The 27,981-nt window shown below is 43.8% G+C and overlaps 1 protein-coding gene across 1 annotated transcript; it reads right to left on the bottom strand.

Annotated features, from left to right (window-relative positions):
- Positions 1–438: 438 nt before the first annotated feature.
- LOC144684240 (natural cytotoxicity triggering receptor 3 ligand 1-like) lies at positions 439–27,981 on the bottom strand. Its single transcript, XM_078547878.1, has 7 exons — positions 27,857–27,981; positions 20,697–21,035; positions 19,441–19,761; positions 14,437–14,542; positions 13,435–13,527; positions 5,608–5,688; positions 439–556 (listed from the first exon to the last, which is right to left on the bottom strand). The coding sequence occupies exons 1-5, from the start codon at positions 27,903–27,905 to the stop codon at positions 13,521–13,523; spliced, it is 822 nt and encodes a 273-aa protein (XP_078404004.1). The 5' UTR covers positions 27,906–27,981; the 3' UTR covers positions 439–556; positions 5,608–5,688; positions 13,435–13,520.

Below are 27,981 nucleotides of genomic sequence, written 5' to 3'. Positions count from 1 at the left end.
AACTGTTGGCCTACATCATCAATGAGCTTTTGCTAACTGGAACATTCCCCTACTTTCCACATGAACAATATCTGATATTTCTTTTCATTTGGCGTAATACTGCTTCCTCAAGGGCAGCATCCAAGCACACAAATATTGGGATCTAGATAAGGAAGGGCAGCAGGTGCAGGGGCACACCAACACATGCAACTTCCTCTCCACGACTTACAAAATCCGGACTTGGAAATATGTGCAAATCCTTCATGGTCACTGGGCTGAAAACCGGGAACTCCCACTCTAAGAGCTCTGCGGAAGTACCTAAGCCACATGGATTGCAGCGATTCCAGACCCAACATTACCAACATCCCAAGGGTAATTAATGATGCCAATAAATGTACGATCTGTCAAAATTACCCACATCCCATCGGCAAATAAATGAAACCTTTGTGCAACTTACTTTTTTCTTCATTGTTCCCACCTTCGGTTCCCTGTTTACGGTTTTCTGGATTGTCATTATGAACCTCTACCGTTTTTATCTTAGGATCACTTTTATCATTTGAAAGCTTTCCCTGTGAATCTGCATGAACAAAAATATACACGCCATTATAAACTCATTGCATACAGGAGCTGAAACTACAGTGAAAATGCATTTGAATAATCGTAAAAGAATACCTATGTATTTATTTAAGCTTAATGTGCCTTTATCTCAGGACAGATATTATTATTTCTCAGCTAAGTGCTGCTTTAAGGGCCTTCAGAATAAAGCGTAATTGCATCTCACAGTGAATAATAATTCCTTGTAGGCTTCTCTTGCTATCCTGAATATACATCAATCAATTAGTTTCAAATATTATTGGTAAAATTGTACAACATAGTTTCACATGCAGCCCAGGAACCTACTAGCAACATATCTTCTTGGGTTTAAATCATTGTACAAAGAATGTACTTCAATGTAACGATACATCAGTGAAGTTCTAAGCTGAAAAATGGATCTATTTCTGAATTCTCTATTTTGTTCATTTTATCAAATATTATGACCAGTGTGTGAATTCATCAATCCATCCGAAATGCTTTGGTTTCAGACAAGATATCTGCTCAAGTCCTGGACTGGAACATCACCACATTTCCCCCTGACTGAGAGACCAGGTTTCTGAATAATGGAGCTAATACTTCCATGAATATGAGAAGTCACTTTGCACTTTTGATGCTTTAGTGAAAAATAATTCATATTTTTTCCATTTCAAAGAGTACATAAGCCATTTCATTACAACTATTGCCTCCACCATTCATTGCAATCCCTTAGTATATTTCCTTTCTCAGTACTCCCACTAGCATGCCTTATTTCTGCTGCCTTCTCTCCATCCCTTCTTTATTATGTGTTCTCTGTCATTAACATAACACCAAGCAAAGGAAAGATATTTCAGCTGGAGTATTTTCAACCCTTTCTGAGAAAGGAACCTCCACCCAATTAAACAAGCTGAATTTTTGCTCCTCAAGTTCAGTATTGATGATGTGACAGAAGGAAAACAGAAATGTGAATGCTAACTTTGTCAAATTAGAAAGTCCTGGTCGGTTCCAAAGGACAGGGAATCTCCATTTGCACTAATGGGGCAGGCCTTCAGATGCTGCAATTCTGCATGAGTGATATCCACCCAGAGCTTGGCCGAGAACCTTCAAGTGGCACCATGTCACTTAGAGCATGGTAGAAGGAATCGAGAATAGACAAGTTTATTCTGTTCATCTTTGCTTCCCATTTTGTTCAGGGTGTCAATCCTAAAAGAAAACTGTTGGCCTGCATCATCAATGAGCTTTTGCTAACTGGAACACTCCCCTACTTTCCACATGAACAATATCTGATATTTCTTTTTATTTGGTCAAATACTGCTTCCACAAGGGAATCTTCCAAGCACACAACCATTGGGATCTTGATAAGGAAGGGCAGCAGGTTCAGGGGCACACCAACACATGCAACTTCCCCTCCAAGACTTACAAAATCTGGACTTGGAAATATGTGCAAAGCCTTCATGGGCACTGGGTTGAAAACCAGGAACTGCTTCCCGATGAGCTCTGTGGGTGTACCTAAACCACACGGATTGCAGCAATTCCAGAACTGACATTACCAACAGCCCAAGGACAATAAATGATGCCAATAAATGTACGATCTGTCAAAATTACCCACATCCCATCGGCAAATAAATGAAAACTTTGCGCGACTTACTTGTTTCTTCATTGCCCCAACCCTCGGTTCTCTGCTTATGGTTTTCTCTATTGTCATTCTGAGCCTCTCCCATTTCAATCTTAGTATCACTTTTATCATTTGAAGAGTTTCCTTGTGAATCGACATGAACAAAAATATACACGCCATTGTAAACTCATTGGCCTGAATTTTCATTGGCCAGGGGGGGCGGATCGGGAGCATGCGGAGGCGGGGACAGGTTCCGCGATCAGTTCGACACTGCCATGTTATGCGGACAGGTCAATTAAGGCCCGCCTATTGTATTTCTCGACTCTTCAACTTTTCTAGGCTGCTCACAATAGCAAGTGCAAGGCCATGGCAGAGGGCTTCTGGTGAGCAGGCCAGTCCGGAGGGTAGGCCAGTAGAGCAGGCCAGGCTGGAGTGTATGGCGGGGGGCCAGTGTGCCCCTCTTTTTTGGATGGCTGCCTTGTTGCCCCCCTCGAGGAGGTGGCAGCACGGTGAGAGGTGCTGGTCACCCAGGATGGGAGGAGGAGGCCCTTCCACATTACAAAACATGCCTGGGAGGAGGTGGTGGAGGTGGTGAGCTCCCGCAATGTGGTGCAGCGCACCTGGATCCAGTGTCACAAGTGCTTCAATAACTTGTTGCGCTCTGGCAGGGTGAGCACCATGTTGGCATCGGGCATTTAACCCAGTAGGTCGGCTTACCCCCTGCTGCCACCACCCCCCCACCCCCCCCCCCCCCCCCCCCCCCCCCACCCAAGTGTGAGTGTCGTGACTGAATGATTGAAGGCATGTATCCTTTGCTGGGTGGGCAAGTAGATAAGTAGATACTGCCCATGCTGAGGCCAGCCTTAAAAGGTGATGAGATGCGTTTTGCCCCCGCAGCATGCGTTACACGGAGTCCCACATGACTAGTTTGGGGAAAACCTGGAGGAGCTGCACCTAGGCGCTGTGTTAGAACGCCAGGACATGTCCAAGTCAGGGTGATGACACACTGGGAGGGGAGCTTCAAGGTGGTGTGGCAACGAGCCATCTGCTGCCCTCTGCACTCCACATGTTTGCACCTCCTTGCAATGGAAGGGTATACCGTGTGGTGCCTAATGTGATGTCGGCAACATGTGTCCAACGGGGTGGTGGGGGTGTGGGGAGCAGGCCTAGCATCTTGGTGTGAGTGCTTGGCAGCAGTGGGGTGAGGAGGGTCTGGAGCCCTCATATGTCCCACTCTGGTTGGGGTGGGCCATGCAGGAACAGAGTCCATGTGCAATTTGCACAAATCAATGCTCGTCTTTCATTTTCAGGAGAAGAATGCGCAGAACGTGGCCGAGCATATGAGGACTGGCGGTGGCCAGGCGCAGATCGCCATTCTAAGCCGTTTCGAGCAGAAGGCCCTGGATCTTGAGAGGCACCATGCACCCAGGTCCACTGGTGTCAGTGAGGCTGGGGTGCCATGACCAGGTATTTATGCCCAACAGTGAGGTCAGCATCGTCCTCCCAATGGCCATAACATTGCTGAATGTTAAATGATTCAATTTTGCAACATGGCTTGACCATTGGCTATGGAATGATGAGCGCATAATGATCTGGGGGACAGGGATGAACTTTGTCATTGTCTCCACACTAAGTGATCCACTGTCCTTGTTCTTCCTTTCAGCATCATCGAAGCAGGGCCAGGAGGAGGAGCAACAGAGGCCTTTCAGCTTCATTGACAGGTTGCACGAATCCCCCCACTGCATTCCCCCCACCCACCAGCATTTCAGCTGCATGCAGCTGGCCCACGAGTGATTCTGGAGGGAGAAGTGTGTGTGTGTGGCAGAGCCTTTCGGAGCCTCATGCAAGCACTCTCCCACGTAAGCGGATCCTTCCCGTATCACACTCATCTCAATCCCCTGAGCATTTCCAGTGCTGCCTGCTAGGGTTCATTTTCAGTTAACCATCTGAGCTGACCTGTATCTCCGCCCGCCCACCCACTGATCACACTCCCATGCAGAACCTGATCTCGCCCATCACGATTATTGTTTCACTTATTTTAGCCAGCATGGTAGTGCTACAGTTTTTCTTTCACTCCCCTGTCTTTTCCCCTCTCCCAGTCACCCATTTCCTTTCCCCATCACTGTCGACCCCACCGGCTTCACCTTCCACCTCCCGTCCGTGACCCACCAATCACAACCCTTTTCTTTCAGGGATGTCCAGGTTCCCTTCCTTCCTGAAACTCCCACCCCCATCCACAATAACCTCCCTGGCCTCCTCCTTCCCAGAGTCTGAGTCTGCATCTGAGCCCCCACCAACCATCCTCTCCGTCCCTTCTACCACTACCATCGAGCCCTCACCCTCCCACCCTCCCACTTGACTCTGGCCTCGGTCATTCTCACCTTTCCTTCGTACCATGCCCACACTCAGATCTCTCCCCAGGAGGCAGTCATGGGCTCATCATAGCCCTCGCTTGTACATTCACCTGGACATCCCCCTCCAGGCTCCTTCCCACCTTGGAACTGCTTCCCCGTCTGGACTCCTTCCTCCCCCTGGACTCCTTTCCATCTCCGCACTCCTTCCTCCCCCTGGACTCCTTTCCGTCTCCGCACTCCTTGACCCCCCAGACTCCTTCCTCCCCCTAGGCTCCTTTCTGTCTCTGCACTCCTTCCTCCCCCTGGACTTCTTTCTCCCCCTGGGCTCCTTCACCTCTCCACACTCCTTCCCCCCTCAGAATCCCTTCCCTTACAAATTCCACCCCTCCTTACACCTACCTCCCCAGTTACCGTCTTCTCCCCCTCCTCCCCGTATTCCCTCTACCCGTCCAATCTCCCGTCCAACACCTTCGTCCACCCCTTCAACCCCCATCCCCCTGACACCTTCATTCCCCCCACTCCCAACCTCACCACCCCGACACCTTTGTTCACCCCTCCCAACCACCGACACCGTCGAACCCCACCCTCCAAACCTCACCACTCCCTGACACCACTCCTCTCCCAGTCGATCCTAGACCTTCATCTCCCACACCCGCCTTTTGCCAACTGGAACACTCTTCTACGTTCCACATCATCAATAAATTATGTTTCTTTTTATTCGATCAAATACTGCTTCCTCAAGGGCAGTTTCCAAACACACAACCACTGTCATCTAGAAGAACGAAGGCTGCAAGTGCAATGGAAAACCACCACAAGTAATTTCCTCTCCACGATGTACACAATCCTGACTTGGGAATATGTGCCCATTCCTTCATCGTCACTGGGTTGAAAACCTGAAGATCCCTCCATTAGAGATCTGTGGCTGTACCTACACCACACTGATCACAGTGATTCCAGAATGATGATCACGCAAGTCAATGAAAGATGCCAATAAGTGTATCATGTGTCAAAGTTCAGTGAGCAAATTAATGAAAACTTTGTGAAACTTATTTTTTTCTTCTTTGATCCCACCTTCAGTTCCTGGCTTACCTTTATCTGTATTGACATCTTGTGAACCTTCCATCTGATTCTTAGTATTGCTTTGATCATTTGAAGAGTTTCGCTGTGATTCTACATGAATTGAAAAATGCGCGATCATGTAAACACATTGTATACAAGTGCAGGAACTATAATGATAACCTTACCTTTCTTATTCTTGATGCGTGTGTCACATCTTTATTATTTTTCTTTGGGTTTTTAGCAACTATTAAACTTACTCTTTCTTTGACTCAAGAAAACCTGGTTGGATTGGCTCCTTATAGAAAAGTAAATACATTTGGATTGGGAAGAGGTATCCACAGGGAAAAAATCTAAACAAACATTTGCTGTGACCAACCAAGGGGTTGAAAAAAGGGAGAGCCACTCATTCCCCCTCACCCGGTCCCAACAAAGCTGGGGGCTTGTAGTAGGAATTGTTCCCACAGACAAAACAAATGAATTAGAGCAGGGAAGGCAAATTTTTCCTTCAAAACCAATTTTAAAAACTGCAAAAGGTTTTCTTGAGTCTGCACGACTAAAGTGTAAAATGTCCACATTTGATGCCTGGAGTTTTCTAGACGGAAGGGATATTGCTTCTGAGAATTTAAAAGTTCTGTCCCTCGAAGAGTTAAAAAGCACTTGGAATTAGAATTTCGCCCAAAGGCCAGAAACCCCAAAATTTTAAAAGGAGTGGCCAACCATCTACTGGTGGAAATTGAGGATGATGAAACAGATAAAGTAGTGGCAAAGAGATTATATTGGAGCAATGGAAATTGGAACTGGAATTTCAGGAAAGGGATAAAGAGAGAAAGAGATAGAGACAGGAAAGGAGATGGAGAGAAGAGAGAATTTCAGGACAGAGAGAAGGAAAAGGATTTTACATTAAAAGAGCTTGAGCTGAGAAGCAGGCATTCCACTGTGTCCCTTGAAGACACCACTAACTCAGACTTAAGGGCCTGAATTTTTCATTCGTCGGCCGCAAGCAATCGGCCAGTCTGGACAGGGATGACGAATGAGCCTCCGGCCACGATCGGCCCCTGACCATGATTCTATGCTGGCTGGCCAATTTTTTTTATTCATTCACGGGGTGTGGGCTTCACTGGCTGGGCCAGCAATTATTGCCCATCCCGAGTTGCTCTTGTGAAGGTGATGGTAAGCTGCCTTCTTGAACCGCAGCAGTCCATGTAGTGGAGGTACACCCACAGTGCTGTTAGGGAGGGAGTCCCAGGATTTTGGCCCAGCCACAGTGAAGGAACAGCGATATGTTTCCAAGTCAGGGTGTTGAGTGACTTGGAGGGGAACTTCCAGGTGGTGGTGTTCCCATCTATCTGCTGCCTGTGTCCTTCTAGATGGTAGTGGTTGTGGGTTTAGAAGGTGCTGTCGAAGGAGCCTTGGTGAATCCCTGCAGTGCATATTGTAGGTGGTACACACTGCTGCTACTGTGCGTCGGTGGTGGAGGGGGTGAATGTTTGTGGATGTGGTGCCAATCAAGTGGGCTGCTTTGTCCTGGGTGGTGTCAAGCTTCTTGAGTGTTGCGGGAGCTGCACTCATCCAGGTAAGTGGGGAGTATTACATCACACTCCTGACTTGTGCCTTGTAGATGGTGGACAGGTTTTGGGGAGTCAGTAGGTGAGTTACTTGTCGCACAATTCCTAGACTCTGACCTGCTCTTGTAGCCACAATATTTATATGGCTAGTCCAGTTCAGTTTCTGGTCAATGGTAACCCCCAGGATGGATGTAGTGGGGGACTCAGTGACGGTAATGCCATTGAACATCAAGGATCATGGATTGTCCAGGTCTTCCTGCATTTGGACATGAACTGCTTCAGTATCTGAGGAGTCGTGAATGGTGCTGAACATTGTGCAATCATCAGCGAACATCCCTGCTTCTGACCTTATGATGGAAGGAAGGTCCTTGATGAAGCAGCTGAAGATGATTGGGCCAAGAGCACTGCCCTGAGGAACTCCTGCAGTGATGTCCTGGAGCTGAGATGACTGACCTCCAACAACCACAACCATCTTCCTTTGTGCAAGATATGACTCCAACCAGCAGAGTGTTTTCCCCCTGATTCCCATTGACTCCAACTTTGCTAGGGCTCCTTGATGCCACACCCTGTCAAATGCTGCCTTGATGTCAAGGCCAGTTACTCTCACCTCACTTGAACTAAGGCTGCAACAATGTCAGGAGCTGAGTGGCCCTGGTGGAACAGTGAGCAAGTTATTGCTAGCATTGTTGATGACCCCTTCCATTACTTATCTGATAGTCAAGGGTAGACTGATGGGGCGGTAATTGGCTGGGTTGGATTTGTCCTGATTTTTGTGTACAGGGCATACCTGGGCAATTTTCCACATAGCCAGATCGGTGCCAGTGTTGTAGTTGTGCTGGAATAGCTTGGTTAGGTGGGGGGCAAGTTCTGTACAATTGCCAGAATGTTGTCAGGGCCCATAGCCTTTGCAATATCCAGTGCCTTCAAATATTTCTTGATATCACATGGAGTGAATTGAATTGGCTGAAGACTGGCATCTGTGATGCTGGGGACCTCCTGGAGGAGGCCGAGATGGATCATCCACTCGGCTCTTCTGGCTGAAGATTGTAGCAAATGCTTCAGCCTTATTTTTTGCACTGATGTTCTGGGCTCCTCCATCATTGAGGATGGAGACATTTGTGGAGCCTCCTCCTCCAGTGCGTTGTTTAATTGTCCACCACCATTCACAACTGGATGTGGCAGGACTGCAGAGCTTAGATCTGATCCGTTGGTTGTGGGATCGCTTAGCCCTGTCTAACGCTCTGCTGCTTGGCACTAAAGTAGCCCTGTGTTATAGCTTCACCACATTGGCACTTCATTTTCAGGTATGCCTGGTGCTGCTATGCATTCCTGCATTCCTCATTGAACCAGGGTTGATCCCCTGGCTTGATGGTAATGGTAGAGTGGGGGGATATGCTGGGCTATGAAGTTACACACTGTGTTCGAGTACAATTCTGTTGCTGCTGATGGCCCACGGTGCCTCATGGATGCCCAGTCTTGAGTTGCTAGATCCGTTCCAAATCTATCCCATTTAGAACAGTGGTAGTGCCACACAACACGATGGACGGTGTCCTCAATGTAATGGCAGGACGTCGTCTCCCCAATGACTTTGTGGTGGTCACTCCTACCGATGCTGTCATGAACAGATGCATCTGCAGCAGGCAGGTTGGTAAGGATGAGGTCAAGATATTTTTTCCCACTTGTTGGTTCCCTCACCACCCACCACAGACCCAGTTTCGCAGCTATGTCATTTAGGACTCGGCCAGTTGTGGTGTCACCGAGCCACTCTTGGTGATGGACATTGAAGTCCTCACCCAGAGTGCATTCTGTACCCTTGCCAACTGCAGTGGTGTTTAACATGGAGGAGTACTGTTTCATCAGCTGAGGGAACAGGTAATCAGCAGGAGGTTTCCTTACCCATGTTTGACCAGACCATGAGACCCAGAGTTGATGTTGAGGATTCCCAAGGCAACTCCCTCCCCAATGTCTGGGATTGTGCCACCTCTTCTGCTGGTCCTGTCCTAGGACAGGACATACCCAGGGATGGTGATGGTGGTGTCTGGGACATTATCTGTAAGGTATGATTCCGTGCAGATGACTATGTCAGGCTGGTGCCTGACTAGTCTGTGAGACAGCTCTCCCAATTTCGGCATTAGCCACCAAATGTTAGTAAGGAGGACTTTGTAGGGTCGACAGGGCTGAGATTGCCATTGGCATTTCCCATTCCTAGGTCAATGCTGGGTGGTCCATCCGGTTTCATTCCTTTCTTGTGACTTTTTAGTAGTTTGTTACGACTGAGTGGCTTGTTAGACATTTCAGAGTCAACCACATTATTGCTGTGGGTCTGGAGTCATGGGTAGGGCCAGACCAGGTAATGTCCTTCCCTAAAGGGGCATTCATGAACCAAACAGGCTTTTACAACAATTGATATTAGACTTAATAATTCCAGATTTTTACTGTATTCAAATTCCACCATCTGTCTTAGCAGGATTCGAACCCGGGTACCCGGAGCATTACCCTGCGCCTCTGGATTACCATCCAGTGACAATACCACTACGCCAACTCCTCCCCATTAATAGCCAACCAGCATGAAACGCGCACTGAGAAATGCTCAGCGCTGCCAGGGTGGGGTCAGGAAGAGGGTGGGCACCAACCTAACTGAGGGTGTGGATGAGCACTTCTCGTGAGCTCCCTGAAACAGACAGCTGCCCAGGGAGCTGCAGATCTCCACAGAATAAAGGAATTGACAAAAATGCTGCAAATATATGTCATGTAGCAGAATCAGACACCTGAAAGAAACCTCGTAAAATACTAGTCCCCAGATGTCTCTTTTAATTTTATTTCCCCACGGAGATTTCATCCCACCCTGGATCGAGGTTTGAGCAAAAATGTGAATGTCGCCTGGGAGAATGGCCCATCCACTCACATAAACCTCTATTAATTGCATCGTTAATGGGTTTAATTGCTCACTTAATTGTCGGCGGGTGGGGAGAGTAATAGAAAGCTGAGCACCCATTGGAGAGAAGGGACAGCTGAGAATGCTGGGGCCCCTCCTCAGGACAGAAAGGATGGTGCTGAGATGAAAAGCGAGATCAGGAATCCTTGTGTTTTAACTGCAGAAAGGTAGGATACCTCCGTGCCGACTGCTGGAGGTTACAGGGAAAACCTGTGGGATTTATTGGGGCGCATATACCCCACGCAGAGAGGATAATGAAGATAATAAATTTAGTAAAATGCCTTGAGCTGCAAATTCATCTGCGCTGTTAATCAGGTGCAGGGAATGCAATTTGTGTCCAGTCCTCAGAGAGCATAGCAAACCAGGCTATATCTCTGATTGCAGTAGCACATCGCTGTAGACAAGCTACTGTGAGTGCGGATGTGTTTAAACAAATCCCTGAGAGCTGGAAGGATTTTGTGTCAGAAGGAAGAGTGGCCACATTACCCAGTGTGAGGCAAGTCTACAGTGATACTGAGGGATATGGGGGCCAGCCCAAACTCTACTGCTGCAAAAAGACATGACCTTTCCACCTGAGAGTGCAGTTAGTGCCAAGGTGTTGGTGAAGGGGATTGAAGGAGGGCACATGCCCACAGAGGCAGGGGGCACTGCGGAAACCACTCAGCACTATGCTGCCATCATGGAAATAAAGTGGTAGCACCAAATTTGAATGTTGCCCATTTCCAACAGAACCTCAAGGGCAGGTCACAAATTGCATTCACTGCACCCGATTAACAGCGCAGATGAATTTGTAGCGCAAGGCATTTTACCGAATTTATTATCTTCATTATCCTTTGCCTTCTCGGTGCTGAGAGTATCAGGGTTTTTTTTGTGCTGCCTCATCATTATCATCTGTTCTTCTTATATCCTCAACTATCAACATTGGACGTAATAAAGCAGCTTCTTCTTTAAGGTTGCTGAGGTTGAGGCTTTCTGAAATTAAAAATCTCTGCCCATTCAAGCAAACTGAATTTTAGCTTCTGAAATATTGCACTGCTGCTGCAACAGAAGCAAAACACAAGAGCAACTCAAAATCCCAAACAGGCAGGTTAGATCCTGTACAAATGCCAGGGATGTGCTACCTGCAATAATGGCACAGGTCTCCAGAAGTCGCAAGGATACATGTGAGAGACCCTCCCTGGCATAGGACCTGAGCATTTGATTGGCACCAAGTCACACAGAGGATGGTACCTTACTTTCTTTTCTCAGTAATAACTTCCATCTTTTATAGAAGATGCCTGTAATCCTTCATTAATGCAAAAAAACCCTATGAATGATGTAAAGGCCATTGTGTAGAAATGCAAAAACAGCAATGATAATGCTATTGGCCAATATTAAAAGATGACACAACTCTGTCAAAGAAGAGGTCTCATTATTTCTCAGACCGATGCTGCATTAAATACTTTCAGATGAATACTAAATTGTTTCTCATTCTTATTGATTTCTCTTATTGCTCTGATTTTATTCCAGTCAAGTAGACTCGAACAGCACTGAAGGAAATTCCACAACTTGGTTATAAAATGAAATAATTATGTAAAATACAGAAATATGAAATTTGTGCAACTCCAATACAGGGCCATTAGTGTTTCCTTAAGCCCTTTGCGTTGCTCTTGCATTGTTGCCAGGATCTTCCAGTCCCGTCAAAAGCCAGTGGAGCTTTGGCTGGCCCATCGCCTCCCCTGCAGTGGGTACCGCCACAGCGGGGCTGGAAAATCCCGGCCAATGTTTCTCTGAGAAACATTTAGGCCACTGCGTCACAGACAGGTGGAAAACAGCATGCATGCTGACTCTCCACATTCTGTGCACAAAGCGTTTTGGAGTCAGGCCCAAGTTTGGAAAGCAGTTTGGGTCTGGGCTCAGTGCCTCACATTTCCCACTTGACACTGCTGCTGTACAAGGGGATGGAATGTACTGCCTGCTGAGAGTATGAATTCTCCTTGTTTTCATTAACATTTTCTTTCTTTCATTAACATCATGCAACAGAATTACATTACCCAGAGTGGAAGCAGCTTCAGTTAAGAGGAAGGAGTCAAGTAAAGAAGAAACATAAACTGAACTAGGTTAAAGAAAGAGGAGAGTTTGGGGTTGAAGGGAGTACTGATATGAACTGAGTGAGGAAAAGAGAAAAAAAAGTAGATCGAAGGTGCTAGCATGAATTGGCGTAGGTAATGATAGCATGAACTTGGGTAGACTGCTGAGCATGAATCCTGGGATCCTGGGTAGGCAATGCTAGCATGAAAGGGGGTAGATAGTGGAGGATTGGGTAGAAGAACTGGGAGGAGATGAATTATAGGACAAACCAAGGTAAAGGGGAATAGGTGCCTCTGACCTGGGAATGATGCAGGAGTATTGAGGTGGCCTCCCAGCGGTTTCCTGTGGGTGGGGGAAGGGGGCGGGGCCTTTGTGTCTGGCCACTCCATGGCCCACAGAGTAGCCCACCAGTGCAAATGGCCACCCTGCCACTCTGAAGCTGCCACTGAGGAAGTTACCCCCGTTCAACCACCGGGGGGGCTTGCCCACCTGGCCATGGCATAGAAATAAAAGTGGCTACTTAACTGTGAGGGCAGTTCAACATGGAGTCACCCTTTCTTTCCTCTTGCAGCCTCAGCAGTGGCTACCTCTAATGGTGATTGTGATTGAGCCAGCAACTCTGAGGCTGTAAAATAGCCTCTGCTGTCCTGCTGCCCACCAACATGGGCTCGGGACACACATTTTGTGCCGAGGTTGGGACCCACGGCGTGCCGATAAAATCCTAGCATTGTGTTACACCTTAACAGGAATATAAACACTTTAATAATCAAATGTAACAAGAGGCTGTGCCACAACCGTCTGTGATTTTTAAACAAGAAATGTCTGCCATGATCTTCTTCCATTTTTTGAAGCTGTTCATCAGGATTTCGTAGGTTTGTTGATTGTCGTGCATGGAACAGATACATAAGATTTGGTCCAAATCAGGGATTGATAAAATCCTGATACTGTTGTAAGACCTGAAGTCAAAATTAAAATTCACACCCGTATAATGTATCAGAAAGCACAAAATAAGAGCCATCTGTTGCATTCTTAGAATAGTCAGTGTTAAGATTCCAATTCAGTGAGGTGGGAATTTCACTTTGCTCTTTTTCTCAAATATAACACTGACATTAAATATGTTTGGCAGCACGAACAATTGGCTAACTTGAGTCTACTTAATTTGGTTGCGCTTATGTCGTTGAACTTGGAGAATGGAAACTTCAAATCTAAAGCCTGAATGATATGCAGCTTGGGATCTAGATAGAAAAATGAAAAAAAAAATTCTGGTACAAATGGCTAATGGCTTACTTGTTCCAGTTTCTGGTAGGTGTGGCACAGTTTTATGGTCAGCTGACTTACTGGGCAGAAATAATTGCTTTTCTTCATCATCTTGATTATGACCTAGATGGAATGTAAATGTCAGGAGCATGAGAAATTAAACATTGCATAATATAATGAAGAGTTAAATGTTAAACCTAATAACTTTGTTGCAAATACCCAGTTCATAATTTATATGATTTAGAGTATAACTTCTAGTTTTTCAATTACATTTTTAATTGTAGAAATTGAGAGCATCTGAGTTTTAGCAATTAAATTTTTAATTGTGGAAATTGGGGGCATCTGATTGAAAAGCTGCTAAGCAACCCTGAGGAAAATGCAATTCAAACAAGCTTGGCTTTAATTATAGTTAAAAACTAACATATGTGTCTTTTGTCAAATAATGTTGAAGAATTTAAAACCACATTGTTGAAACAAAGCAGGCTGTGATGAAAAGAGAAATAGGCTCAAATGCCAAATGTATGGATCCTTCAAATATAACTGGAGGATTGAGCTTTTGAAAGAATTCATGCAACTACAGAGACTGTCCCTGAATCATTGTGGCTACGCCAATGATTAAAGATTCACTCACTCCACCAGCAGTACACAGTGACTGCATTCTTTGCTATCTACAGGATGAACTGCAGTAACTCGCAAAGGTTTCTTCGACAGCACTGTCCAAACCCACAAATTTGCACCTCCATGTTCTGCTCTCAAATCACAAATCATTATAATTTAATTGGATATTATTCTGTTGCTTCATCGTCATCAGCCAAAAAGTCTAGAGCACCCTAACTAAGAGCATAGTGGGAGTACCATCATCAGACAGACTTCAGGGGTTCAAGATGAAGCTTCATCAGCATCTTTACAGGGTATCGAGGGATGGGCAATAAATGATTGCCTTGATAGCAGCTCCCATTGCCTAAGAATGAACTAAAGAAAAAACTAATAACAGGTTATTTCACTTATTTATAAGATTAAAAAGTGTCTTACCTTTTGACTGCCTTCTCCAAACGTAAATTCCACAGCCAAGTGTATATACATAGTAATCCCGTAACACAGATTATAGCTGAAATTACAAGTGAATGATTCCTGGGTGCTGTAAAGTCTAAGAATATAAAAACAAATAGGTACTTAAATTATTCAAAGCATAAGGAGAACTGATAATGATCCGTGATGTTTAACGGAGCGTTCATGCAGATTTGGTGTTAACACTCAGTTCCTCAGAACGATAGCGAGAGCTTAGAAAACGATTAGAATAAAGACTAAAAATAAAGTGTAAATACTGCAAATGATTCCTTCCTTCAAGTATTCACAAAGGAAGACATGAGCAATGTGCATTCACCAAAGAAAGATACTCCAAATAAAATTAGTTACTTAGGTATAAGTGAGATGAAAGTCTTAGAAATGTTAAAAGTGCTTAAAGCAAATAAGTCAAAAGGAAAAGATGATGTTTATCTCAGCAGATTTGTGAGACAATAATAAATATCATGAAACAGTCCATGAAATTACAGAAGCTGCCAGAAGATTGAAACAGAATAATATGGCACCACTAACAAAAAAGAGTGACAAAACAATAACAGGTAACTGCAGGCCCATCAATCTCACTTTAATTGTGTGTAAAATGATGGAATTGATCATTAGGAGCAAACCTGAGGATTTTCCATACCATATTAACCTAATAATCAGTTAACATGCTACGTATAGGAAGGAAAAATAAACATAAATGTCCCTCCACCACTGACGAACAGTAGCAGCAGTGTGTACCATCTACAAGATGCACTGCAGGAACACATCAAGGCTCTTTAGACAGCACCTCCCAAACCCACGACCAGTACCATCTAAAAGGACATGGGCAGCAGATACATGGGAACACCACCACCTGGAAGTTCCCCTCCAAGTCACTCACCATCCTGACTTGGAAATATATTGCCGTTCCTTCACTGTCGCTGGGCCAAAATCCTGGAACTCCTTTCCTAACAGCACTGTGGCTGTACCTACACTACATGGACTACAGTGGTGCACCACCACCTTCTCAAGGGCAAATAGGGATATGTAATAAATGCTGGCCTAGCCAGCGAAGCCCACATCCCGTGATGAATAAAAAAAAAATTGAATAATGTTGAAATAGTTAAGAATGAAACCAAAAGAGAGCAAGGGGTCTGAGCGGACTCAATACTGAACAAGACCAGCAAATGCAGAGCAGAAATCAACAAAGGCCATATGTGTTGAATTACACAGCCAAAACAGCAGAACACAAATTTAAGTAAGTAATAATGAAACTTTACAGTGCTCTGATCAGATCACACTATCACCATCATGGAGTCAGCACAAAGAAGAGCTATAGGATGATCCCTTAGTGCCAGAAATCTGAATTATCTCGAAAAAAAATTGTGTTTTTTAAGTTACAAAGGGAGTGTTTAAATAGCCCCCTTACAGAAGTAGATAAACTTGACAAGGAGATAAAATCCCTAGGATCATACAAGAAATCATGGGATCTACTGCGGGATGCAGTGGGATCTCAACAGCTTGATGAATTAAGATAAGTGGAAAGACCAGCCCATTGGTATCTGAAAATTTCATTGGGGTCTTACAATCGCCCCAGCTCAGTGTTTACGTAAGCTTCCTCTGGTTTTGCTCATTTCAAAGCCCACGTACAATTGCATTGGGTGGGCATCTGGTGGTCAATTTTCAATTGCTGGTCACCTCATTTTCCATCATAGCCAGGAGTGATAGCAAACGACAATTAACCCCACTGCTTTTAAGGTTATGTTAAGTCTTTTTGTAATGTATTGCATTTGCTAAGTCTAATGATACAATCTTCAATGTAATCTGCAGGAACAGTAAGGCTAGATATTAAATTGTGTGATGGCCTTTGACCTGGAAGCAGTAACAGTAAGGAAAATTTCTAATTATTAAAATGTCTGGAAAATTTGTAATTGTCTTAAAAGTGTTAGAAATTGTTTAGGGGAAAATTTATGAGCAGTATTCTCCCGTCGGTGAGCAGGGGCGGGGCCTGCTCGCCAATGAGTAAAATGACGCACGGGACATTGGGAGTGCGTCCCGACATCACCGCGCGTCATTTAGATTGTCAGTTCGGCGGGCGCGCAGCCGCGTTGGCTGCCCACCCACCGAACTGTCAAAGGCCCATTAAGGCCATTAACAAAGTAATTAATGCTGTTAAGAATGTTGCCCGTCCAAACGTAGGGCTGGGGGCAGGCGAACAGCCCAGGCGGCCTTCGCATTTTTCACGAAACCTCATCCACGGGCAGGATGAGGTTTCATGAAGGGTTTATTAATTTAATAAAAGTGTTTGAAAAAAGTAATGGACATATCCTAGCTCATGCGACAGTTTCACATGAGGGGACATGTGTTTAAATTTTTTTTCAACTTTATTAAATTTTCCAGAAGCTCAACTAATCTCTCTGAGGCACCTCTGTGCCTCAGGGAGATTGCTGCACTCTTTCATGCGCATGTGCGAAAGAACAGAGGCCCCGACTCAGGGAATACCACCCCCCCCACCGCGCCCACACAGGGAGCGCAGAGCGCTTCCGGGTGTGCGTCACGCTGGACGGGCCTTAATTGACCCGCCCAAGTAAAATGGCGGCATGCACCCGATCAGCACCTGTGCTCGCTCCCGCCCACCCGCGCACAAATGTCTCTGACGGGGGGAAAATTCTTCCCTATAATTACTTTAAAATGCCTGTGGAATCGGTAATTGATTTAAAAATGGTTGACTTCTTTCAATTTCAGATTGTGTGTTTGCTGTTCACAATGTAGTCTTTACACTGGGGAGGCCAAACACACATTGGGGACTACCTTGTGGAACATCTCTGTTTTGCCCATCAATTGCAACAGCATTGTATTCATCCACTATCTGGAAACTCACATACACCCCTCACTCTACCATTATTGTCAATGAGGAATGTAGGAGATCAGGCATACCTAAAAATGAGGTAACAACAAGGGGAAGCTACAACACAAGATTGCAAGCATGCTAAACAATGGAAACAGCAGAACTAAGTGATTCCACAACCAACAGGCCAGTTCAATGCCCTGCAGTCTTTCCACAACTAGTTGCAAATGGTGGTGGACAAATACTAATGGGATAAGGAGTGCCATGACCATCCCCATTCTCAATGATGGATGAGCAAAGCACCTTATTGCAAAAGACAAGGCTGAAGCATTGCAACCATTTTCAACCAGAAGTGCTAAGTGGATGATCCATCTTGGCTTCCTCCCCCATCATCACAGATACCAGTTTTCAGTTAATCCGATTCACTCCTTGTGATATGAAGAAGAGGCTGAGCGCCCTGGACACAACAAAGGTTGCGGGTTCCAACAACATCCTTCCTGTAGTGCTGAAGATTTGCCCTCCAGAACTAACCAACCCATTTAGCCAAACTGTTCCAATACAGCCACAACACCAGCATCTACCTGATAATATGCAAAATTGCCCAGTATGTCCTGCCTACATAAAGAACGTATCGAATCAAGCCAATTAGCTTCCCATCAGTCTACTCTCAATCATCAGAAAAATAATGGAAGGAGCTGTCGACTGTGCAAACCGGAGATACTTACTTATAAATAGCCCACTCATTGATGCTCAGTTTGGGTTCCACTACGATCATTTAGCTCCTGACCTCATGACAGCATTGGTCCAAGCATGGACAAAAGAGGTAAATTCCAGAATTAAGATGAAAGATGACCTGCCTATGACATGAAGGCAGCATTTGACTGTGCTTGTGGCATCAAGGAGCCCTCAAAAAATTGAAGTCAATGAGAATCGAGGGTAAACTCTTCACTGGCAGAAAGGAAGGCGGTTGTGGTTGTTGGAGGAAAATCATATCAGCCCCATGACATCGATGCAGGAGTTCCTGCAGGCAGTGCCCTATGCCCAACCATCTTCAGCTGCTTCATCAATGACCTTCCCTCCATTATAAGATCAGAAAAAAAAGCGCCAATGACTATATAAGATTCAACTCCATTCATAACTCCTCTGATAATGAAGCAGTCCATGTCAGCATGAAGCAAGACCTGGACAACCTTAAGGCTTGGGCTGATAAGTGGCAAGTAACAATTGTGCCACACAACTGCCAGGCAATAACCAGCTCCAACAAGAGAGAATCTAACCATCACCATTCTGTGCCAAGTAACTCACCTCCTGACATCCCAAATCCTTGTAAAAGGCACAAGCCAGGAGTGTGATGGAATAGTTCCACTTTCCTGGATGAGTGCAGCTCCAACAACACTCAAAAAGCTCAACCCCATCCAGGACAAAACAGCCCACTTGATTGGCACCCCACCCACCACCTGAAACCTTCACTCCCTCTACCACTGATGCACAATGGCAGGAGTGTGTGCCATCCAGAAGATGCACTGCAGCATCTCGCCAATGTTTCTTCAGCAACACCTCCCAGACTGTGACCTCTACCATTAGAACAGAGACAACAGACACATGGAAACACTACCATCTGCAAACTCCTCTCCAAGTCACACACCATCCTGACTTGGAAATATATCATCATCCCTTCACTGTCACAAAGTCTTAGAGCTCCCTATCTAAGAGCACTGTGAGTGTAGCTGCACCGGATGGACTACAGCGGTTCAAGAGGGTGCCCTTCTCAAGGGCAATTCAGGACAGTCACTAAACAACACCTACTGGCCATGAATTTAAAAAAACCACAAGCATCACCCTGAGTGCATGAATGCACCTTCCACTCATCTGTCATTTTAATTTACTGCCACACTTCCATTCTCCCCTCCTTGTTGGTTAATGCACATATTACCATCTAGTGTTTTTAATTAATTATTAAAATATTAAGGGATTAATGCACTACCAGTTATTCTCTCTTTCCCAATCCCTAATTTCCATTTCCTCTCATGCGTCCACCTTAGCCATCCTCCTCCCCTTGCCTTCTCTCACTCACACCTCCTCCTCCTCGCCTTCCTTCCACCCTCCTCTCACACTCACATTTCTTTCATGGTAGAACTCACCTGTTACAGTCAGTACAGATTCTACGGTGAAACCATCAGGAAATGTTGAATGTTTCACTACACATCTGTACTTGTCACCATCATCTTTCACTGTTGGTCGAATCATCAGTTGACTGGAAACATTAAATGTTTTGTCATTATTGTTGGCAAAATGTTTTGTATAGCTTTCTAATGGAACATTTTCTGTTCTCGACTTTGATATTTTGACCCAGCTGAAGTCCAACTGCTGAGGATAAAACCCAGTGACGTCACATCTCACAGAACCCTCTGAACCACTCAGAATGGTAATGGATTGTGTAGACAAGCTAACGTTTGGTCGAGCTGTGCAGAAAGCAAATGTAAATTTAGGTATAGGTTGCATAGGTTAATAACACAACAGCAGCATGTTGGCAAAATCATACTGTACAGATAAGGTTTAGATTTTCTGGCTTTGTAGTAACGTAAGATTTGAACCCAATGCCTTCCTTCCCTTTCCATATTTTCACATGGAGCCTTTCAAGTTTCAATGCAATTTGTGATGCCACCAAGTCATAGAATTTCCAACAAGCAAAACAGCTTTTGGTTTGAAGTGGAACTTCATGAATTGGAATCCTAAATGTTTGTCTTAGTCTTTTCTCAGGCATATATTTTGAAATCAAAGACACAGGGTCCTAACCTCATCTGGGAACCCCCAAAGTTGATCATTTCGACTTCCTTTTCCCAATAGCAGGTCAGGGCAAATTGAGCAGCCTATGCACACCATAAAAGGAGGGAACTCAATATGCTGAATGGAGTTTGTGAGTCCTATCTGTGGATTGAGTGTTCAAGCCCTCAGAAATGTAAGTGAGTTTTTTTTTCAATTGCTTCTTAAAAGGAAGCTAATGGACAATGCTGAGGGAGCAATTGCTTGAACACAGATCTACATAACAATGTGTCAGCATGCAGCCTTAGGCCGAATGTGGGCACCTGAGATATCTCCAATGCGATGAAGACGCAAGCTGGGCATACTTAAATTTTGTGACCCTCCCACTACTCCACACACATAATGGGGTTAATCAGTCCAGGACCCTGACAGGCAAGACTCCTGCAATGCCGTGTAACTTCACAGGAAGTGGAGAAGAAATATATGCATAAATAAGCTTTTTGCCATGCTTTTGGCAAAGTTTTGGGGCACAGCGGGAGTGACTCTGAGGAAATAATCATTACTTATAGACTTACAGATTTTTTGATGTCATTTAACAAAAAAAAATTACACGTGTTTTCTTTGTGATCCTTACCTGACACCTGCATTGCTGAAGTCTGTTCTGCATTTTCAGGAGTTATGAACATATTGCACGTGTATTTTCCTTCATCTGCTAACTGTACTTTCGGAAGGTAAAGTGAAGCATCTCCCTTCAGTAAAGCACTATCAGAAATGGATGCTCCAGGTCGACTTGAGTTATGTTCACCTCCAAAGAAAGAATACACTTTTGTTTGTCCCTCAAAGATCCATTCGACTCCTACCGTTTTGGGGTCAATGGTGGCACCAACATAGCCAGTTGCCTTGCACTTCAGATGAACATCTTCATTTAATAATACTTTCAGTGGGCTTTGAAATATCTCCAGACCTATTGAGTCTTCAAAAAAAGATTAAAAAGTTATGAAAACATCCAATAAGATATACTACTAAAATAATATTGTATTGTTTTGTCTAAAAGACACATTTGCACATTTCTTTAAAGTTTAAAAAAAGCAACTTATATATGTGTACCATGCTTAATTTAAAGCAATTATTACGGAATATGTAGGACTTTTGCAGGAAGACCTTCTGAGGCCAGAGCTGATCAGCATGTGTGGTAAAAAGGAGTTAATGATTGCAAACTGATCATAGCTCTTTCTTGAGAATTTCATCTTTATACCAGTGAAAGTGAAAAGAATACAATGAATTTGACCTCTTTCTCAAGGAAGTTAATGGGATAGGAGCTGTATTGACACAAGTTCACAGAATCGCAGAATGGGTACAGAACAAAAGGCTATTCAGCCTGTCGTGCCTGTGCTGGCTCTTCGAAGGAGCAACTCACCGAGTGCTACTGCCCCACCTTCTCCATGTAGTCCCGCACATGCTTCATTTTCAGATAATAATCCATTCCCTCTTGAATTCCTTGATTGAACAAGCCTCCACCAACTCTCAGGCACTGCGTTCCAGATCCAGTCACTCTATAAACGAAAAAGTGTTTCCTCCTGTCGCCATTGCTTCTTTTGCCAATTACCTCAAATCTGTGCCCTCTAATTCTGTGCCATAAATTTCTATGATTTTATGAAGAAGATTAAACAAGAACAATTTGTACTGATATAGCACCTTTAAGATTGTAAAATGGCCTTAGGCACTTCATAGAAGTATAACGAAATGAAAAATGATGCTGAGCCAAAGGAGGGAGGTAGTGCCAAAATCTTGGTCAAAAAGGTGAGATATAAGGAAGGTCTTAAATGAGGTAGGAAGGCAGAGAGGTCCAGTCAACTGAGGGCACAGTGGTCAATAGTGGGGCAAGAGGAGTGGGATGCACAAGAGGCTCGAGTTGGAGGTTTGTTAGGCTGGAGCAGGTTACAAAAATATAGGGTGACAAGGTCGTGAAGGTTTAAAGAAAAAGAGAACAGTTTTAAATTTGAGATATTGGGTGACCACGGACTAAAGTAGGTCAGCAAGGACAAAGCTGCCAGATAAAAAGGACTTGGTGCAAGTTAAGGTAAGGACAACAGCGTTTCAAATGAGATGAAGCTTATGGATGGTGGTTGATGAGGTCAGATCCCCAGATCATTAGTCGAATCTAGAGATGACAAAAGTCAAGACAGGGGTCCCAGTGGTCGACTGGTTGAGTTTTGGATAAAGGTTGGACCTACAGCATCTCACCAAGGCTCCTTCAAACAGTAACTCAAACCCATGACCGCTACCACCTGAAAGGACAAGGGTAGCAGATGCATGGAAACACCATCACCTGCAAGTTTCCCTCCAAGCCACTCACCATCCTAACTTGGAAATATATCACCATTCCTTCACTGTTGCTGGGTCAAAATCCTGGAACTCCCTTCCTAACAGCACTGTGGGTGCACTTGCACCACATGGACTGCATTGGTTCAAGAAGACAGCTCATTACCACCTTCTCAAGGGCATTTAGGGATGGGCAATAAATGTTGGCTTAGCCAGCAAAGCCCACATCCCATGAAATAATTTTTTTTTTTAAATGTTGTGGAGGTAGAAGCATGTGGTTTATCTTGTGAAGAGGATATGAGGTCAGTAGCTCAGTTTGGGGACAAATAGGAGAACAAAGTTGCAAACAGTTTACTTTGGCATGCGACATTACCTCTGTTACTGGGCTAAACTCATTTTACATACACACAAATCTCTGAAGCTAATTATCTCCAACCTTAGCAATAGAAAATTCTCCCTCTGGCTTTTCTACTCCAAGTTTCTGCAGACTGTCTATAATCCAACTATTTGAGCAGCCTAAAACCTAACCTCTGGTCCTCGCTATATCGAGGATTCACCAGTTGTGCTGCTAAATCAAACTGCTACTGTCCACTTAAGTGCCAGCTCCACTTAGAACTAAACTCTTTCCACCTTGCTGGGCTCAATAAATGTTACTATTCCAGCAAATCACTGTGTGTGAATGGTCACTGGAACATTTTAACAAACCACATTGACTCAAACTGTTGCAGTAAGCGAAGCCTGCTTTAATCATTCCTTGCATTGTCTCATTTTTTTTTTTATTCATTCATGGGATGTGGGCTTCGCTGGCTGGGCCAGCATTTATTGCCCATCCCTAATTGCCCTTGAGAAGGTAATGGTGAGCTGCCTTTTTGAACCGCTGCAATCCATGTGGTGTAGATACACCCATAGTGCTATTAGGAAGGGAGTTCCAGGATTTGACCCAGTGACAGTGAAGGAACAGTGATATATTTCCAAGTCAGGATGGTGAGTGACTTGGAGGGGAACTTCCAGGTGGTGGTGTTCCCATCCTCATCATATGTCCATTTCTATGACAATTGTAGCATTTGATTTTTTGGAACTGCCAATCATTAAAAGACTGATTCTTTCCACCTCTATTAAAACTGTTCTTCGATTTCGCTGTTAAATTATTTTTCTTTATTCTTCAGCTAGCAGGGGCTGTTTCCCGCTTCTCGGCAGAGTCTTGCTTTTTTGCACCACTTTCGGCTTTGGTTTCCCACCTGATGTGGAGGACAGCACCATTTTGCACACCCCTGTATTGCTTTTGAATCTCTTACTGCACTTTCTATGGCCAGCACTATCTCTAGCTCCTTCTTGAAATCCAGATCCACTTCAGACAATAATCTTTTCTGAATAGAGCCTTCTTTCACTCCACACGCTAAACGATCTCTAGGCATGTCATTCAGAGTCGCACTGAACTCACAATGTTCTGTTAACTGCTTCAAATTTGCCACACAGCAAGCAATCGTCTCACCCAGGGCTCTATTTCGCAAATTAAACCTGAACCTATGCATCATGACTGAGGGCTTGGGTTGAAAGTGACCCTTCACAAGGTTAACCAATTCATCAAAATTCTTCGAACCTGGGGCACTGGACACTGTCAAACTTCAAATCAAGCTGTAGGTTTTGCCCCCACAAGCACTCAAGAGGATCACCTCTTCTCTTCCTCCGTAATCTTGTTCGCTTGAAAAAAGAACATGAGGCGTTCCATGTATTGAGACCAATGATCTGTGGCTGGTTCAAAAGGATCAATTCTGCCAAATTGTGGCATTTTGAGAGAAGATAACTTCTGCAGTTCTAATGGAGCTTGCTACTTACAATCACTGGGTGAGGTACAGTGCTGATTTAGTTCTAACTTGATTTCTTCTGCTCAATCCTGTTTTATCCTCATCGCCAGTTTGTTGTAGAGTGGCCGAGTTGTACAATTAGTGATAGAGTTGATCTGCAGACATGTCTTTGGTGGAAACTTTAAGTTTATTTACAAAATACTCAGCAGCAACTATACGTGTGCTGTCAACTCCAACTCTAACACTACACTGATTGCTGAAGTAGCCTGCGTTACTCTCCTATTGGTTACTAGTGATCATGTGATGTTGCCTAACAAGTATTACTCTTAAAGGTACATTTCATACTAAATAAAACCATAATTACTATAAAATATAATCAAAAACTGCTCAATATCCTTAGGCCAAATAATCAATATTCTCGAAATGTTACAATTCTCCTGCTGTAAAAAAGATTTCATAGCGCTGCCTAAATTTTTTTCCAAATTTCCATGGATCCACCAGCTGATTCTACCAGTTAGAGAAATCAAATGTTCAACATCAATGGGCATCAGGCCATGAGCTGCAGGCATCAGGCCTGCAGACCACAGGCTTCGGACATAGCCAAATTGGAGCATTGTGCTGAATCAGCATTGCAATGCAAATTTAGAGCAATAGTAGAATAATTCAGGTAAGGTGTGGTAAGCAGTGCAGCCCAAATGTTACTCATTAATCTGATTATTTTGAAACTCAGCCCACTGTAACTCAATTAAAAAGTAAACAATTTCAAATGAAGCAAAGGCTGTAACAGTATCAAACTGCTCTCAAATAAACTCACTGTGAATGCCATGCCATGCTGTGTTAATGCTTCCATTTCACGTTCTCACAGGTTTCAAAATCCAGATAAAATTTCAGTTATGTTTTGAGCAATTGAACAGAGAAACAATATGTAGATGCAAGACCTTTGATTTTATTTTACATAGAAAATGTAATTTGATACACTTTTATTTCCTAAAGATTCTGATGTGGGCCATAATTTTGTTTGCTAAACATTTACTTTTGCTATTATTCCTTATGTCTTTGTGATCAAATAAATGTATTGACAAACTGACCAGAACCTGTTTAGAATTTCCAAGAACTTGGAAAGTATAAAATGAAATTCACATTATATTGAATTTTACTTTCGACACGTTTTGTGTCCATAGTACTTTTACTCGCCCATAGCAACTCTTCAGGCTGCTCACGGATGTATTTCTAGCTATATTTGCTCCCCTTATTTCTTCCTAATTGCACTTTTATTGCAAGTGCTAATCTATAATCTGCCTCCAACTACTGCCTGTGCCTCAAAATTCTCTCTCTCCCATTTTCCCCAACCTTCTTTTGCCTCTCCTGCTGTTTTCTGATGGCATTCCTTTTTGATAAAGCCTCCATTCTCGCTTAATTACACCCTGCTGAATGTTCTTTTGCAAGCACCTTAAACCAAAACAACCTGGAAGCATTTAAACAATATCACAACCACACTGCAGTAACAGACCTGGACTGAATGGATCTCGAATTATTTCCAGACGAATATATATTGTTATCCCTAAACAGCAATCTAAAGTTATTGGAGATTGCTTATTTCATTGCGTGGAAAGAAAAAAATCAAAAACTGAGTTTATTTGTGACGATTACGTTGGTGTGCGAATGCAGCTTCAAACTCAAAATGGCTCATCAGCCAGCTAGGCATAGTTTACCCTGGCAATGGGCAGCTGATAAGACACCAGTTAAAACCCACCAAACACATACAGTTTTAATTAATAATTTCCCAGCTTTGTAGAGATTTTAAATTTTTTAAACAGTTAGATTGTTTAGAAAGGACATTGAGCAGAAAAGACATAAGTCTGCTGAAAAAACATCCAGCATATTCATGACCTGATTAGTTAGCTGACTAAATAGCAGAAGTGTTGTTATTTTCAATATGAAATTAATGATACATCATGGTAAATTTCTGCAAGGCTCATAGAAACAGTAAGCTTACAAATCATGAATATACTTAAATAATTACACATAGTCAATGGTTTAGTAACCATATCTATTAAAATTCTGCTGATGCTGTATTTCAGTGTATGACGTTTAGATGTGATCCAGCAATCCCTATTCGGAATGGCCTTGTCTGGAATCTAGCGGGAATGGGATCAGGCCTAGCTGTGATGCTAATTTTCAATAAACACCACCACACGCTACAAAGTAATGTCCTATAGTTTACTGCAGTTGATTTGTGCTTTCTCCACGCAGTAGCAAGTGGACTTCGCCAATAAACTGATTATCCTTACACTTGTAGATGTTAATACCAAAGTAAAACACTGCAGAAGCTGGAAATTTGATATAAAAACAGAAAAAGCTGGAAGTACTCAGCAGGTCAGGCAGCATCTGTGGAGAAAGAAACAGAGTTAGCAGAGAAACGAACTACGCTTCCTCCACCTGACTTTCTATTCCATTCTCCCAGTTTCTCTGTATCTGTGGCATCTATTCTGATGATGCCATCTTCTATCCCAGTGCTTCAATAGGCCTTCCATTTTCCACAACCAAGGTGTCCATTCCATTTCCTACGCTTCTGTTCTCATTTTCTGCCTTCCCAGCCAGAACCACAACAGGATTCCTTTGTTCTTACATTCCAATCCTCCTGCCTCCACATTCAATGGATCATCTTACCTCATTTCTGCCATCTTCAGTCTGATACGACCACATACACATCTTCCCCTCCCCACTCCTTTCAGCATTGCAAAGGGTCCGGTCTATCTGTGAGACGCCAGTCCACTTCACAAGCACCCCCAACACCCCTCCCCTTCCCACAACATCTTCTGTTGCAAGTGCAGTTGATGCACCACCTGCCTTTTAACTTCCTCCCTTCCCAATGTCTTGGCCTTAAATTCTCTTTCCAAATGAAACAGCAATTTACTTCCACATCTTTCAATTTATTATACTATATTTGCTAATAATGATGCGGTCTTCTTTACAAAGATGTGGCAAAACACATTGGATGACTGCTTTGTGGAACACCTCTTTTGAGTCAAAGACCCCATGCTGTTGATTGTCTGTGAATGGAATGCTGTGCCTCACTCCCACTCTGACCTCTTTGGCCCCAGCCTCGGATATTGTTCAGATGAAGCTCAATGTAAGCTTGAGGAACGTCATCTCAATCCTTTGATTGGGCACGTTACAGCCTTCTGATATCAACATTGAATTTGAACAATTTCAGGTCATGACTTTTGACCCCATTTTTTGGACTGCAACCAATTCTGCTATTCCCATTTACACCTTCTCCAGACCCATTTATTTCTTTTCCTGTCCCAATACCATTTTATTTTGCATGGCACCATCGTTCCTTTAGTCACTTAATCACTCCTGCCTTCCACACTGTCAGAGATTTACTCTTTTGTTCCTCTCCTCTTCCACTTCCTGCGTCTGTACTTGATTTAAACCTGTTACATCACAAACTTTTTCCAGCTCTAATGGAAGGTCAACCTAAAACAATAACGTTGCTTTTCTCTCCACAGATGCTGCCTGCTTAGTATTTCCAGCAATTTCTGTTTTTACTTGCAGGTGTTAACTGCAACGGAAGCGAAAACTCTCCAAACACTTGTATTATCCGCCGACATTTTGTCATTACACAAATACTAAAAGAGAACTTGGATCAGTAATACTTTACCTGATGTTGAAATCAATGATACAAGACAGCAAAAAGTCAAAATTTTCATCTTTGTTTCAGAACTTCAAGCTTCGAAAGCATTTTCCAAGAACTATATCTATGCTTAGTTGGACATTTGCTGCAGA

This window comes from Cetorhinus maximus, chromosome 9 (assembly GCF_964194155.1).
Source record: "Cetorhinus maximus chromosome 9, sCetMax3.hap1.1, whole genome shotgun sequence".
Lineage (NCBI taxonomy): Eukaryota > Metazoa > Chordata > Chondrichthyes > Lamniformes > Cetorhinidae > Cetorhinus > Cetorhinus maximus.
This window is presented reverse-complemented; position numbering and strand designations above follow the sequence as displayed.